General features: G+C 40.4%; 2 protein-coding genes across 6 annotated transcripts in view; both read right to left on the bottom strand.

Moving 5' to 3' along the window:
* The window catches only part of sh3gl3b (SH3-domain GRB2-like 3b), a 69,892-nt gene that overhangs the window by 21,133 nt on the left and 33,763 nt on the right, over positions 1–14,996 (bottom strand). Inside the window, exon 11 of one of the 3 annotated variants that reach the window (XR_007881092.1) lies at positions 11,216–11,290. The exons of 1 other annotated variant lie outside the window; for it this stretch is intronic. The gene's annotated coding sequence lies outside the window, so the exon portion shown is untranslated. Of the gene's footprint in view, positions 1–11,077; positions 11,291–14,996 lie in introns of those variants that run through there. One more of the 3 variants, XR_007881090.1, reaches the window with a different exon arrangement.
* On the bottom strand, positions 697–14,784 carry glsl (glutaminase like). Of its 3 annotated transcripts, none has more exons than XM_051380817.1 (22): positions 14,532–14,784; positions 14,079–14,295; positions 11,676–11,779; positions 10,737–10,786; positions 10,004–10,112; positions 9,622–9,754; positions 9,480–9,546; positions 9,295–9,407; positions 8,834–8,963; positions 8,050–8,117; positions 7,135–7,298; positions 6,485–6,543; positions 6,365–6,409; positions 6,229–6,287; positions 5,875–5,941; positions 5,748–5,798; positions 4,947–5,123; positions 4,733–4,864; positions 4,498–4,590; positions 4,360–4,421; positions 3,346–3,486; positions 697–2,772 (listed from the first exon to the last, which is right to left on the bottom strand). In XM_051380817.1, the coding sequence occupies exons 1-22, from the start codon at positions 14,548–14,550 to the stop codon at positions 2,694–2,696; spliced, it is 2,139 nt and encodes a 712-aa protein (XP_051236777.1). In that variant the 5' UTR covers positions 14,551–14,784; the 3' UTR covers positions 697–2,693. The 3 variants fall into 3 exon arrangements, with proteins under 3 accessions (XP_051236777.1, XP_051236778.1, XP_051236779.1); XM_051380818.1 differs by having other exon boundaries at positions 11,676–11,776; positions 14,532–14,779; XM_051380819.1 differs by lacking the exon at positions 14,532–14,784 and having other exon boundaries at positions 14,079–14,506.

The following is a 14,996-nucleotide window of genomic DNA, read 5'->3' as shown; positions in this document are numbered from 1 at the left end:
GTACAGCTGAGAACATAAGCAGCACTCATAAACAGTCACAGCGGATAGATTACTGCTATTACAGCAGGGAGTCATTATAAAGATTCTTTACTATTAATAGTTCTCATTAGTTAGTTTCTGTCTTTATTATTCTCTGCAATGTGTATTCTTACTATTTATTTTTATCATTAAAAATATATTTATTTCCATTTGTGCACCTGATTGTCATTTTAATTTCTCTGTTAGGAGTTATTTATTATTTTATCTTACTATTTTTTCTCATTTTCTTATTATTTTCTTCTTGTTTTCTAATTATTTGCTCTGTGAAATGTCAAAAAGTCAAAAGCAGACATCTTCAAGTGACTTATTTTGTCCAAATAGATTTCATTTAAATAAAAACTAATTTCACTGGGGACTTTAAAAATGATTAAAACTATTAACAGATTATCAAACCAGCTGCTCTCCCTAAACAAACATTATCTGTATTCTTTGGTTTCTTTCTTTATGTTTCTGAATTAAAATAATTTGACTCTTTCATAAGAACAAACGTCAACATCTCGTACTTTTATTGTGAAGGTAATCTACCTAACTTCCGGTAGAGCTCTGATGTCAGCTTGACGCCGCCTCCTGTCTGCTGGCCTCTGATTGGTTCAGAGCTTCATCTGATGAATATTCATGATGTGCTCACAAAGACAAACAAAAACAAATCAAACAATACAAATAAAATGTTTGTTTTTATTTTTACTTTCTGAGGGAAATGTTCATAGTTTGGTTCAGTTTAACCTGATTCAGGAACATTTATTTCATACAAACAAACTTAAATAAAACAACATTAACTTTATTAAGTTTCTAATAATAATAATAAAAATAACAATAATAACAGATCTGATAATAAAACAGGAAATGTTTGATGAGTTCAGACTCAGTAAAAGTCCTGAAGGTTTTTCCTATAATGTGTAAAACTGCAGGTTTTTAAAGGAGATCGGTGTCTGTGTGGGACAATTTACATATTGTGTGTTCGAATGCTGTTTTAAAATAAAAACAATTTAGTTAAAATCTAATTCAGTGGATTTATTGTCATCATTAAAATAAATGTGTGGTTGCAACATAAAACCTCTAACTTATTGATTAAGATAAAACTTTGAGTTGACACAAATAATGTGGAAAAACTAGTTGGAACCAGGTATTTTTTGTAAGTAATCAACTTAAAAACTTGAGTTTATGCTGCCAAATATAATGTGGTTATACTATAAAATATTATATATTATAAAGTAAAACATGTTTGATTGAAGAGGAAAAGCTGATTCCTGTAACTCAATAAAGTTCATTTATTGAACATAACTTCATTAGAAGTTGCCATAACTCAAAAAGATTAACTCAAAACTGTTGCATTCATCTTCTTGTTGAGCCCAAACATGTTTTTAGAGTGTAAAAGTAAGTAAAAGTGGTACGATGAGTAAAATGTTTTGTATTAATATTACTGTTAATGTGTGTTTAAGGTTGAACTAATTTATAAACTGTTGGTAGTTAAACAGCAATGCATCATATTATCATTATATTCTATACGATTATTATATATTCTATATGATTATTATATATTCTATATTTGTAGACAAACAGCCTGTTTTCAGCATTTTCAGATCATCTGAGAGGTTTTTTAAACGGTTTATTCAGATGAAGAAGAACGGTCTCAACCCACAAAGAAACTCTTCATCCTTCAGTTCATCACAAACATCCAACATCAGCACATCTGGAGATCCGTGGTTGTACAGACACAGAGACAGTGGAGGAGGAGACGGCTACAAATGAAAGGTAGAAGGAGGAGAAGAAGGAGGAGAAGAAGGAGGAGGAGAAGGAGGAGGAGGAGAAGAAGGAGGAGAAGAAGGAGGAGGAGGCCATTGGGATGAACAGTGATATCAAACAGAGGAAGCAGCTGTGTGTGAGGAAGATTATTGTTGATTGTTCAGTGTTATTTGGGGTATCTGAGTCTATATGAGGAGACATTTCTGGTTTTAAACACATTGTTTGTTATTTATTTTTGTGGAACAGATGAAGAAACGTTTCTGTCTGATCTGATCTCTCATCTTTCGTTATCTGAATGTTTTTAAGTTCATTAAACTTAATTAACAGCAGTTGGTCCAAATCCTCAAATTATTATAAACCACCATTTTCTGTAGAAAGTGACCAGAGTCTGCTCTGTGATATATTTACGTACATGTTGTGTAGATTGTGGCGCCCCCTGTGGACTGAAGGGTTTCTACAGCTTCCTTTCATTGATTTCAAGGGGAACCTGACTGGGTGGCAGACATTAATAATAACTGTCTATAAATAATCAATCGTCTCTCTGATGTCTGTTCATGTGGCTCATATTGTATATTGTTTTTAGTTCCTAACTGACGTCCACAGAGGAAACAAAAGCTGCTTTATTAAAAACCACTGCAGCAGATTCCAGCGCAGCGTTTGAAAAGAAGCGGACGTGAACAGAATATTAATCATTCAGTCGAGTCCAGCCAACTGGACTACATGTTGCTTTCAGTCCGGAGACAAAGAGAACCTCCTCACAGAACCTCCAATCACCAGTTTAACTCTTTACAGAACTTTATAATATTTATTATTGAATGAGCTCACTGTCCCTCCACCTGCAGACACACTTCTAGTCAGTGAACCTTTTAAAGAGGTCAAAGGTCAGATTGTGGGGGTATGGGTCGGACGGGTCAGACGGCTCCCTGCAGCAGTTGGACTGCAGCCTCCCTGTTGTGCCTCCTGGCCTCCTGCAGAGGAGAGCTCCCCCACCTGGTGGAAGGACAGAACTACATTATCACACACTGCAGCAACAATCAGTGATTACACAAAGGTGGACAAACACTGGATCCTGGAGGTACCTGAGCAGCTGCTTGATGAATTAATATAATATAATATAATATAATATAATATAAAGGATGCTGGGTTTATGTCTCACACTGAATCTTTGGAAATATCCCAGAAGATTTGTCCCATAACGTCTGGTAAAGTATCTTGTTAGGGTGCAAATAAGTTAATAATTTGCATCAGTGAGTTTGTTTTATCTCCTTTTTTTCCTGCCTTCTCTGAAAAATATCTAAAAATACTTTTAATTCATATTTTTATATTATAATTTTTCATGAATACACATATAATATTACGGTTGGATAACAATTTATTATAAATACAATATTAGAAAAATGTATTCACATGAGATAATGTTAAAAATATCCTTACAGGACTTTAGTGGAAGAGAGAAATAAATAGCTTTTGCAGTGTGATTATTTTCTGTAGTTGTTTGGTTTATAGTTTGAGTTTATTTGAAGCTCCAGTGGGACAGACGGTCACCTGCAGGTCTGGGCTCACCTGTCCCGGAGGGCGGCGTTCGCTCCGGCATTCTCCAGCAGGAAGCGGATGACCTCTGTGTGACCTTCGGCGGCCGCCACGTGCAGAGCCGACCTGCCGTCGTAGTCGACAGCGTTTACATCCACTCCAGACAGGAAGTACCTGCAGACAACCACCGAAGAAGAGAGTGTTTATATTTTGTATTTCTACACATAATCAGTGGGATGTCGCTGTACACGATTTCTGTTTCTCATACAAGTAAAACAAAGCTGAACATCTTATTAAAGGTTTTATTTCGTTAAACTGTAGCTAACAGCGCCACCAGTGGTCGTTCATTAAACTGTAACTAACAGCGCCACCAGTGGTCGTTCATTAAACTTAAAGCACCAGTGTCGTTCATTAAACTGTAGCTAACAGCGCCACCAGTGGTGTTAAAGCTAACAGCGCCACCAGTGGTCGTTCATTAAACTGTAGCTAACAGCGCCACCAGTGGTCGTTCATTAAACTGTAGCTAACAGCGCCACCAGTGGTCGTTCATTAAACTGTAGCTAACAGCGCCACCAGTGGTCGTTCATTAAACTGTAACTAACAGCGCCACCAGTGGTCGTTCATTAAACTGTAGCTAACAGCGCCACCAGTGGTCGTTCATTAAACTGTAACTAACAGCGCCACCAGTGGTCGTTCATTAAACTGTAGCTAACAGCGCCACCAGTGGTCGTTCATTAAACTGTAACTAACAGCGCCACCAGTGGTCGTTCATTAAACTGTAACTAACAGCGCCACCAGTGGGCGTTCAGTGAACTTGTGAGAGCATCATCATCAAGCTATTGTTAGCTTTGTACCACTACATCATTTATTGTTGGTTAAAATCAACACAGTTTATCAGAATACATAAGTTAGCATCATGGATCACATTAGCTGGAGAAGCTCCGGCACTCGGGAGCATAAACGTCCTTTGACCCTCATCCCTACATAGAAACACATTACCTTTAATCTTTAACCTTTAAAGGGACGATGTAATTATTGCAATATTACCTCCTCAGGGCCTGGACGTCTCCTTTAAAAGCTGCCAGCAGGACGTTCATGATCTGGTATCCCTGCAGAGAGAGGAGGCTCTTTAAAGAACATCATAGCGTGTTGAAACATAAACTGGTCTGGGATCAGAACACAAACCTCAGATTCAGCCTTCCACTGTCTGTAGGCCAGAATCTGCCTGAACGGAGTCCTGATGTCAAAACTGTGCAGCTGAAATGTCGATATCAGCTCCTACAAACACAAAAACAGCATTGTCTGTTTTATCTTCATTCCTGGATCGACAAACGCTTCTCCACAGAGCAAAAATCATCAACATCAAACATCTAAGTGAACAATATGCTTCCTGCTGCCGGTTTAAAGACAGACGTGTTACCTGGCAGAAGTGGACGGCCCTCCAGGGGTTCCCACAGGCGTCTAACTCAGGAGAGAACGCCATCAGACCCAAAACACCAGGAACCACCGCCAGCAGGGAGCCGTGGCTGCTGGACACGGCCGGTATCGACGTCTGCAGCAACAAGCAGGAGGATCAGATAGATATATAGAGGAGCTTTAACTCAACAACAAGAAGAACCAGATAAAGACTGGACCTTGTAGTGGAAGGTCGTGGAGTAATCCTTCATCCCCGCCACCTGCATCATGGACAGCATACTCCGCGTTGCCACAGACGACAGCACCTGGTCACCTGACAGTGGGCAGAGGCCCCCATTGGCTAACGAAGCAGCCATGGCGGCTCCTGATTCGCAGGTGATCTCTGTTGAGGCGCACTGTCAGACAGCAGAGAACAAGAGTTTCATTTATTTACTTTTGTTCAACCAAAAAACTATTTGTACAAAATATTAAAAAGGCACTTCTGAATCCTGTGGATTTTATATATCGAATATGGCGTATGTTTTGTAAATAATTGTTTTTTTTATTTACGTGGAACAAATACGGAAGCCTTAAAAGGCAAGTTCATTTTTGTTTCTAAGATTTTAATTTTTTTTCATCTGTGAAAAGAGGTGAATGTTTGTTGTTGTAATACTGAAGTGCACCCGATGTTCTAAACACAAATAAAAACATTAATATTTTCTTGTAGGAATTTTAATTTCTCCTGTCAGTGTAAACACAAGGGACATATTGTCTGTTGCATTATGTAACTGTCATGTGTCTAAAAATCAGTGGTTTTAACTTTAAGATACATTTTTCTAATCTCAGTTTTTTATGAACAATCTGTGTCATAGAATCTGAAAGGAGGCACATTTGTCAGAGCAACTATACTCTACATTATTGTTTAACGTTATAACACAGGCATAAACTCTTACAAACAGTGAATGTGCTTCAGGTTCCTACTGAAAGTGTGTATGTGCTGGGATGTAAGACAATAAACCCAAAGGAAGGAGGTGTTTTACCTGCAGCATTAGATCCAAAGCGGCATTAATGTCGGCCTTCTCTGGAAAACACTGACAGACAGGAGATCAGTCAGAGACGGCAGGAAGAGCAGACATTGATGACCTTTAACCTTTGAAGGGTTTTTACCTTTTTCTCCTGCAGGTAGAAGGACAGAGCGTGGAGTCGGACACTGGCCTTCCTGCTGCTCTGATAACTAAACAACAACAACAAAACCTCACTGAACAAGACCAGCAGTTAGACACTGACAGATACTATCTTTCATATGTTGGACAATTAACATAATTAGCATTCATATTTATATTCATTAATATTTTCATTTGGACAATATAAGAGTGGTTTTGTAAGTTAGCATCTGGCCGTGTCTAACTGCTGGAGACCCATACTGTACATTTCTAACATTAAACTCTGGTACTCAGTGTTTCCGGGTTGCTGCAGGTGGATTCAGACGTCAGGAGCAGGTCAGTGATTGGGTGTGGCTACCTGGTGCAGTTTAAGTTGGCGTGCTCTTTGTTGCAGAGCCTCCGGATGACGTTCAGCACCTACAGTGCAAACACACACAGTCAGTTTGTTTCTGGGAGGACGTTTACGGTTTCTACCATCTGTCTGTGTCACTTACCGAGTCGTACTTCTCCTCTTCCTCTGAACTCAACCTCCCCGCCAGCTGGAGACAAACAGTACACGGCGTTAGAGGAAGTGACATCACTGCTAATGGATGGATGGAGGGTGAGTGAGTTACCTGTAGTAAAGATGTAGCAACGATGGCTCCTGTCTCAGTGAGCGGACTGTGAGGGATCCCTGCACACAGGAATAATAGTGTTACTGCCCTCTGCTGTACAGGGTCGATTTCATCAGATAGTAGGTCATCATTTTCTTAACGTACTTTCTCAGGTCAAAAACTTGAATTTTGAAGCAAAAATGTTACTGTTTCTGAATACGATCAACCTGCTGAGAGTAGAGCTCTGATGGGGCCCAAACCGACCCAGTTATACTTTGTATTATTAATCTTAAAGGTTCCATATGTTAGATTTTATTTTCTGTGTGAATCAGTGTGTGTGAGCAGTCAGTGAACGGGTTATAACGCAGTGACTTCCTCTGCTGCCTGTGGACTGATTTATATGTGTTTCTATGTAGGAACCTTGCTCACTAATGTTAGCGCTAGCAAAATACTATGTGAGTGGATATGTTAGTTGGCTAATGTTAGCTTCCCCAGCTAACGTGATCCATGATACTAACTTATGTATTCTGACAAACAGTGTTGATTATAGCCAACAATAAATGATGTAGTGGAACATAGCTAACGATAGCTTTCTACTAGCCAAGATGATCCTGGCAGAAGAAAAACAATCCAGACCAGTTTAGGGAAGACAGAGGCGACTGTTCCTGGACCTGTTTTAGTGAGAGTGAACGGAGAGTCGTATCTGGAGTACCCCTCCAAGCCAACGTATCTGTGGACGAGGTCGGAACCCAGCAGGTCCACCGCCACACCGTACACCAGCGGCCATGAAACCTCACCTAGAACCAGAGAGCCGGCCCAGTCTCCCAAAGACAACCTGACAGACACACAGACACACAGACAGACAGACAGATCCTTTTTACTGTATATTCACTTTTCTCACAGTGCTGGAGGCTTTTACTGTGAAGGAGCTAGAGGGAGTGATGACCAAAGTTTACTCATATTAAAATAAAACCTCTTTCTGTCCTCTGATCCCTCTATCTACTGACTCCTGTATCTCGGTTTAGGGCAGTGTCTTAAATGCCTGAAATGGGTCAGTACTCACCAGTACTGAGTAACAGCACTTTTTAAGGGGATTTTTGTCCACATGAGTATCCTTACTTCTTATGGCATACCACCACCTCTGACGAGCATAGCCATACCCACCACTGAGATCACCAAAGTCCAGACCTTGCGGTTTTTTTCTGAGAGGTATACAAGTCTAATATTTAGCAAAATAATTTCATAAAAAGAACTTTGATGCTTTGATGCCCCGAAAACACTTCGGTGTTTGGACTTCAGTAATTTAAAAACTTCTGAATGCCTGGTAACTGCGTCTCCATGTAAACACAGCTAGCTTAATACTAAGAAAACAGCCTTGAAAATGTCCTTGTTAAAATGGACAAAAAGGCCAAAGGATTAAGGCAGGGTTAGGTTGGGTTTAGGGTTTAGGGATGTGTTGGGACTTAGGGTACGGGCAACTTTTTTGGTCCATTTCAGGCACTACTTTAGGGTTTAGTCAATCTGGCCATCACATAAAAACAATTGTTTTCAAAAACTTTACTTTGATGTGAAGCCACTCGACATACCTCTGCCCATCCACAGTGCAGATTGAGACGCCCCATTTAGTGCTGTCCATGCTCTCCTTTTCCTTCTCCTGATTCAACAAATACAAAAAAGAAAAAGGATCTAATGAGTTCATTCACCAATTCTGACCAGGTTTTATTCCCCTGCAGCACCAAAAATATGCTCCAGTCGTTAAATATCATATCTCATATGGGAGTGTCCTACCGATTTGTTTCTTTACCCACATGTTCTTTTTTAGGTTTCTACCAGAACCCTTGTGGTCTAAAGTTACATTCAAGCAGTGGTTCCCAACCTTTTTTCTTAAGGGACCCTTTTTTATCATTAAGTAAACTGACTCAGTGACTATATTTTATGGATATTTCATACTGTATTCATTGCATATCAATAACAGTACAGAATGACTAATAAACTGTACAATGAACCCAAACAGTGAACTCAATAACTGCAGAAAGTTTGTGTAAAACCAGAGATTTAGATGAATATTGAGCAGATTACTTCCTGTGAATATCCATCAGAAATGAGTTTTCCTGATAATTTCAGGAAGTTTTTATACAATTATCTCAAACTAACCATTCTGGCCTACCATATAATGTAGATAAAAACGTCTCATTCTAAAGTAACGAAAACACAACCAATATTATTTTCAGGTGATTAAACACTAATGAAAACATACCTATGGATATTATATTACATTTCTGACAATAGATCCTCCTCAATGTTACACACCTTTAAATTGTTAGAGAGAAAGTCATTATTGACCTCTCCAGGTGTCAGAGCAGAACTCACCTGTACCGACGACAGCTGCCGACACCTTGAAAACAATTTCTGAGTTTCTTCAGTGAAGGTGGAAAAATCTGGGATGACAAATCGTCCCTGCAGAGCTTTTAGGATTAGAGAGACAAATCCTGTGACGCACCTACAGCAGAAAAACACATCACAGAACCACAATCAGAAAACGCAATCAGGATTACAATGACTACCAACCACAACCAAAACAAGAACACAGACAGAAGCTGAAAATCAGTGACACCAGATCAAGAAACACTACCACAACTAGTCTGATTATCAGACTTTATCTAGAGATAAAGCAGTGTGTCATCTGCAAAATATCGGAGGTAGATTTATGTTTTCTGAATGGTTAGCCTCAAATATTGAAACACAATAAGACCCAGATAGAGTCAAAGTGAAAAGCCAGTGCAGTGAGAAAAGAAGTAAGAATTAATCTAGTCTAAACATAAAGGAAGGACCTGTGGAAGGTGTTTCTGTCCACTGATCCCTCGGCGTCCTGCAGTTTCCTCAGGTGGAAGAAACACTCTCTGATCCGAGGGTCGGACCTGTGCAGGCCGGAGCTCCAGATGGCCTGAAAGAAAACTATTTGTTTACTTTACATAAAGACTTGAATGGTGTGTGAGTGTGTCCTGAGTGAAAGTACCTCAAAGAACTGGTTGACATTGATTCTTCCATCTGAAGCGAAGCTGTCAAACAGCACATCAGCAGCCCTGAAACAACAGTGAAGTTACATCTGGTGGGTTTACCTGACATTAGTTTGAGTAACGAGTGAGCTGAGGACTTACACCCTGCGTTTGGACGGACTCTGCTGAGGGGGGAACCAGGGCTGGGCAGGGGGGAAGCCTCTGTCCTCCGGCTGAACCACCGCCTGAGGGAGAGGAGGCTTCAGGCAGCCATTACTGGCTGACACTGAAGCCACTGCACATAAAATTTCTTTATTATTACGATGTCAAATGTTTGCTTGTTACACAGAACCATCTGGGAAGTCATCGTTGGAAACACTTTGGAAAAGGGCAGTCTTACTTTACTTTCCTAAAGGAGTTGTCTAAAGGTAGGCCTGCATAGATATAATGCTGGTTTGGTGTTCGTTACACAACTAACAACAGAAGGATATAATGGAGAGAACACACTGACTGAACAGGAAGTTGTTCATGGTTCCAGTGATACCTGCTGATCCAGGACTAACGAGATTGATAGGCTTTTGGACCGGGGTGGAAACTGCAGTCTGGACCTGGTTCTGGATCAGGTTTCTGGGAGCTGGGCGGGGTGCTGTATCCTTGAAAACAACATAAAATAAACACAGAGAAGAAAAAAATTAAAGAAATCAGCTTTTTATAACCTTAGCTAATCATACAGTGGTGGAGGAAGTATCCAGATCCTTTACTACAGTAAAAGTACGTATAACACCACAAGTACGTAGAATTACCCCAAATGAGCTCAAAATGAATAATCAAGGAACTACCCAGCTAATTATGAATGTGTATTAGTTAGCTAGTTAGCTAGTGTTTTGCTTTGTAGCACCACATTAGATTAGCTTGTTAGGTAGCATTTAGTTAACATTTGTTCATTCGTATATATATATACATATAGTGTTAATGTTTTTATCTTTTAACCATTTTCAAACTGGTTGTCTTTTAAACACAGGCAATAAAGTCAGTCGCAGTCGTCAGGCTCTACTTGTAACTAAAGCTGTCAGATAATTGTAGTGGAGTAAAGAGTCTTTCCCTCTGAGGGCGTGGACGAGTCAGCCTTCTTACAGAAGGTTTCTGTTCTGACTGAAGACAAGAGAACTATCTGACGCTCCTCTCTGGTTCTGTCAGGGAGGAGGAGACCCAGTCTTTGATCTAGAAAACAGAGTTTGACTTGATAATATGAGTGCGACACGTTGAGGCAGGTCTACCTGCTTCTCCGAGTTCCTCTGCTGCCTCTCGTCTGTCATCCCTCCATCATCTGCCAGAGAAGAGAAAAGAAACTGCTTCAGCAAACACTGGAGGTTTCAGGTTGTGAGCTGATGACAGTTAAAGTGAAATCTAAACTTTCTAAACAAGTTGGCCTGAGGACAATGAGAGGAGTCTCCATACAGTCTGTAACCAGAGAACACCAGTCGCACCAAACCAGCCAGAAAACCACAATCCGACCAAATAGCAGTAAATGTTCCTGTTTTATTTTGGTGAAGAATAAACTGGAATTAAATTAGTGGTTCTGTGGAAAAAAGACTGTTTCTTTAACACCATCTCCATGGACTCTGTGTTGTGGACTCTGTGTTGTGGACTCTGTGTTGGACTCTGTGTTGGACTCTGTGTTGGACTCTGTGTTGCCCACTGTTGGCACTGTAGGGAAGCGGAGAGAGAAGGCACTCGGGAGCATAAAGGTCACAACCTTTGACCCTCATCCTACATAGAGACACATAGAGATCAGTCCACAGACAGCAGAGGAACAAAGCTACACTACAACCTGTTCACTCAATAAAAGTGCACAGTTAACTCAAGCTAGCAGCAGACTTACATTATATTCTAAATATATAGAAATAAAAATAGAAATAGTTGAAATATCTGAGTGTCAGTGCAGACCAGTAGTTTGTGTTTTGGGGTTTGTTTGCTTTAGTTAGTGCAGCTCACAGTTTGGGCCTTTCGGAGCGAAAATAAAGGTAGAAAAATAGATCCAGAGGTGGAGCCACGAACGCTCCCTGCAGCCAGTTCACAGCTCTGTGGCAGCAACTTCATTTAGATACCAGCAGACTCCGCCCATTGAAGGATGCTTCACAGACCACTAATCACAGGGCGTTACACACACACACACACACACACACACACACACACACACACACACACACACAGACCTTTCATGTCTGGCTCTTTATTGGGCTCCAGCAGTTTGTTGCCGTCCAGACCGCCGTAACGTTTCCTCCACTTGCGTCTGAGAGAAGGAGTTCTCTGGAAACTGCTGACACAAGTTCCAAAATACAGTTTTTGTTCTTTCAGTCACAGTTTTCAGTCAGTGTACGTTTGTCAGTACGAGAGCAACCCATCGTCCTTTAATTCCACTTTCAAACACTGAAAGGAAAACTAGACAACTGCTACAAAACAAGAGTCTAAAGCTACGCTAGCAGCTCTGTAAGGCACACAGTGGTGCTTTGAGCTAAATGCTAACATGCTAATGTTTATCAGGTATATTGTTCACCATCTGAGTTTAGCATGTTAGCATTATACTAACATACATTTACTCAAATGACTTTCTCAATGCAGGACTTTAGTTAGTTCAGCTCAAACTGGGGAATGCGATTTTATTAACTTTCACAATTTAAGCATAAATATTTGATTCGCGAACAAGTAACTCTTTGTTGTTAAGGTAACTTGGGTAAATTAAGTAATTAGTACAAATTATAATCAGCAGCATTTCTCCAAACTTAAAAACAACATCTTCTTTATACAAATGTTACGTTATCTATATTAATGTCGTCTTTTTACTTTATGCAATCTATTTTATTCAATTTATTATTTTAATTTCTTTTTCATGGCTTCTATTCTGCTCTTATTATTTTATTATTATCTTAATATATATCTATCATGATTATTACTTTGTCTGTTGAAGCATTTTGTAAACTCTATTATATAATATTATATAAAGAATGTTATCATTATTATTAATATCACAAATTAAAATATTTAAGTTCTCAACAGTTATGTTTTATACATATTCACGTTAGTACGATATATTTAATGTTATTATAAGATATTACATTACTTATCATGTTATAACAATATACTATAATATACTGTCTGTGTCCTCACTGTCTGTGTCCTCACTGTCTGTATGTCCTCACTGTCTGTGTCTGTATGTCCTCACTGTCTGTATGTCCTCACTGTCTGTGTCTGTATGTCCTCACTGTCTGTGTCCTCACTGTCTGTATGTCCTCACTGTCTGTATGTCCTCACTGTCTGTGTCCTCACTGTCTGTATGTCCTCACTGTCTGTGTCCTCACTGTCTGTGTCCTCACTGTCTGTGTCTGTATGTCCTCACTGTCTGTGTCCTCACTGTCTGTATGTCCTCACTGTCTGTGTGTCCTCACTGTCGTGTCCTCACTGTCTGTATGTCCTCACTGTCTGTGTCTGTATGCCTCACTGTCTGTTGTCCTCACTGTCTGGTCTGTATGCCCACTGTCTGTGCCTCACTGTCTGTTGCCTCACTGTCTGTATGTCCCACGCTGTGTCCTCACTGCTGTATGTCCTCACTGTCTGTATGTCCTCACTGTCTGTGTCCTCACTGTCTGTGTCTGTATGTCCTCACTGTCTGTGTCCTCACTGTCTGTATGTCCTCACTGTCTGTATGTCCTCACTGTCTGTGTCCTCACTGTCTGTGTCTGTATGTCCTCACTGTCTGTGTCCTCACTGTCTGGCCTCGTCTGTATGTCCTCACTGTCTGTGTGTCTCACTGTCTGTGTCCTCACTGTCTGTATGTCCACTGTCTGTGTGTCCTCACTGTCTGTATGTCCTCACTGTCTGTGTGTCCTCACTGTCTGTGTGTCCTCACTGTCTGTATGTCCTCACTGTCTGTGTGTCCTCACTGTCTGTGTGTCCTCACTGTCTGTATGTCCTCACTGTCTGTATGTCCTCACTGTCTGTGTCCTCACTGTCTGTATGTCCTCACTGTCTGTGTGTCCTCACTGTCTGTGTGTCCTCACTGTCTGTATGTCCTCACTGTCTGTGTCCTCACTGTCTGTATGTCCTCACTGTCTGTGTGTCCTCACTGTCTGTGTCTGTATGTCCTCACTGTCTGTGTGTCCTCACTGTCTGTGTCCTCACTGTCTGTATGTCCTCACTGTCTGTGTCCTCACTGTCTGTATGTCCTCACTGTCTGTATGTCCTCACTGTCTGTGTGTCCTCACTGTCTGTATGTCCTCACGGTCTGTGTCCTCACTGTCTGTGTGTCCTCACTGTCTGTGTGTCCTCACTGTCTGTGTCTGTATGTCCTCACTGTCTGTGTGTCTTCACTGTCTGTGTCCTCACTGTCTGTGTGTCTTCACTGTCTGTGTCCTCACTGTCTGTATGTCCTCACTGTCTGTGTGTCCTCACTGTCTGTATGTCCTCACTGGAAGCTCTGCCACGTCTCAGCCTGTCCTGCACCATCACAGCAGGAATGTGAACCTGGAGTGTTTCCAGTTTAATGGCAGCTTCAGTCTGAGCATTGTTCAGTCAGAGTAAAACAGCACACACAGAGTAAACCTTCAGTTAGTCTTCCTCACCACAGGTACGAGCCGTCCTCTGCCTCCTGGTTCTGGCTGGTCTCCATTGCAGCTCTCAGGTGTGTTAGTCCACTTATTCTCTGAGGTTCATGTGAGACTGGCTCCCCCAGTGAGCGCGTCTGCAGGCTGTAAACTTTCTTTAATGAATGGGACGGTCGCAGAGGAGGGGAAACCCGTCGACACTCCCAGCTGCCACTCGCACTTAAACAGCAAAAAACTTAAAGGAACATAAAGTCAGCGTATGGCAGGAGGACAAAAGACAAAACTACACATGAAACCACTTTAACAGAGTCTGAACACAGAACATATCTCACAATATAAGCACTGACAGAAAATAAGGACTAGAGTCAGACACTATCACTTATTTAAGACACAGATTTGGCACATTTTGGGTACAACTGTTGAGAATTAAAGGGTCAATTCACCTAAATTATAACAAGCAGATTTTCTTACCGACATCTGGTGGGATCATGCTGATATTTCTTTCAGTTTGGCATCTTCACAGCACTGAACATTTACTGCTAACCGTTCCAGTTGTTGTTGTTGTTAGTTTTATTATTTTTCACTCCTATTTTTACTTTGCTGTGGTGTTTTTGAACGTTGTCCAGCAGTGAGCTGTTTGGTGAGTATTCTCTTATATGAAAAACTGAAAATGTTTCTAAAACATGTGACATAAATCTTTTGAAAAAATGCATCAGTTTTAAATTCTGCAAAATTAATCAATGAATTAATGATATTTGGATGTTAATACTATAGTGTCTATTTTACATCAAATATGACCAAATTTCACTAACTTTTGCTTAACTATTCTGATGTGAGTGAACCAAATAAAAGAATATGATTATTATTATTAGAGACAGACATTTCTAGTAAATGTTTTAAATAATTATATATATATATATATGTGTATATATGTTG

This window comes from Dicentrarchus labrax, unplaced genomic scaffold, assembly GCF_905237075.1.
Source record: "Dicentrarchus labrax unplaced genomic scaffold, dlabrax2021, whole genome shotgun sequence".
Lineage (NCBI taxonomy): Eukaryota > Metazoa > Chordata > Actinopteri > Moronidae > Dicentrarchus > Dicentrarchus labrax.
Note: the sequence above shows the minus strand (reverse complement) of the source record. Positions and strands in the feature narration are given on the sequence as shown.

Coding starts and splice junctions, on each gene's coding strand:
- glsl (XM_051380817.1), bottom strand. Junction 6,410..6,484: donor TTGCTACATCTTTACTACAG/GTAACTCACTCA, acceptor GTTTGTCTCCAG/CTGGCGGGGAGGTTGAGTTC. Junction 6,288..6,364: donor AAGAGGAGAAGTACGACTCG/GTAAGTGACACA, acceptor TTTGCACTGTAG/GTGCTGAACGTCATCCGGAG.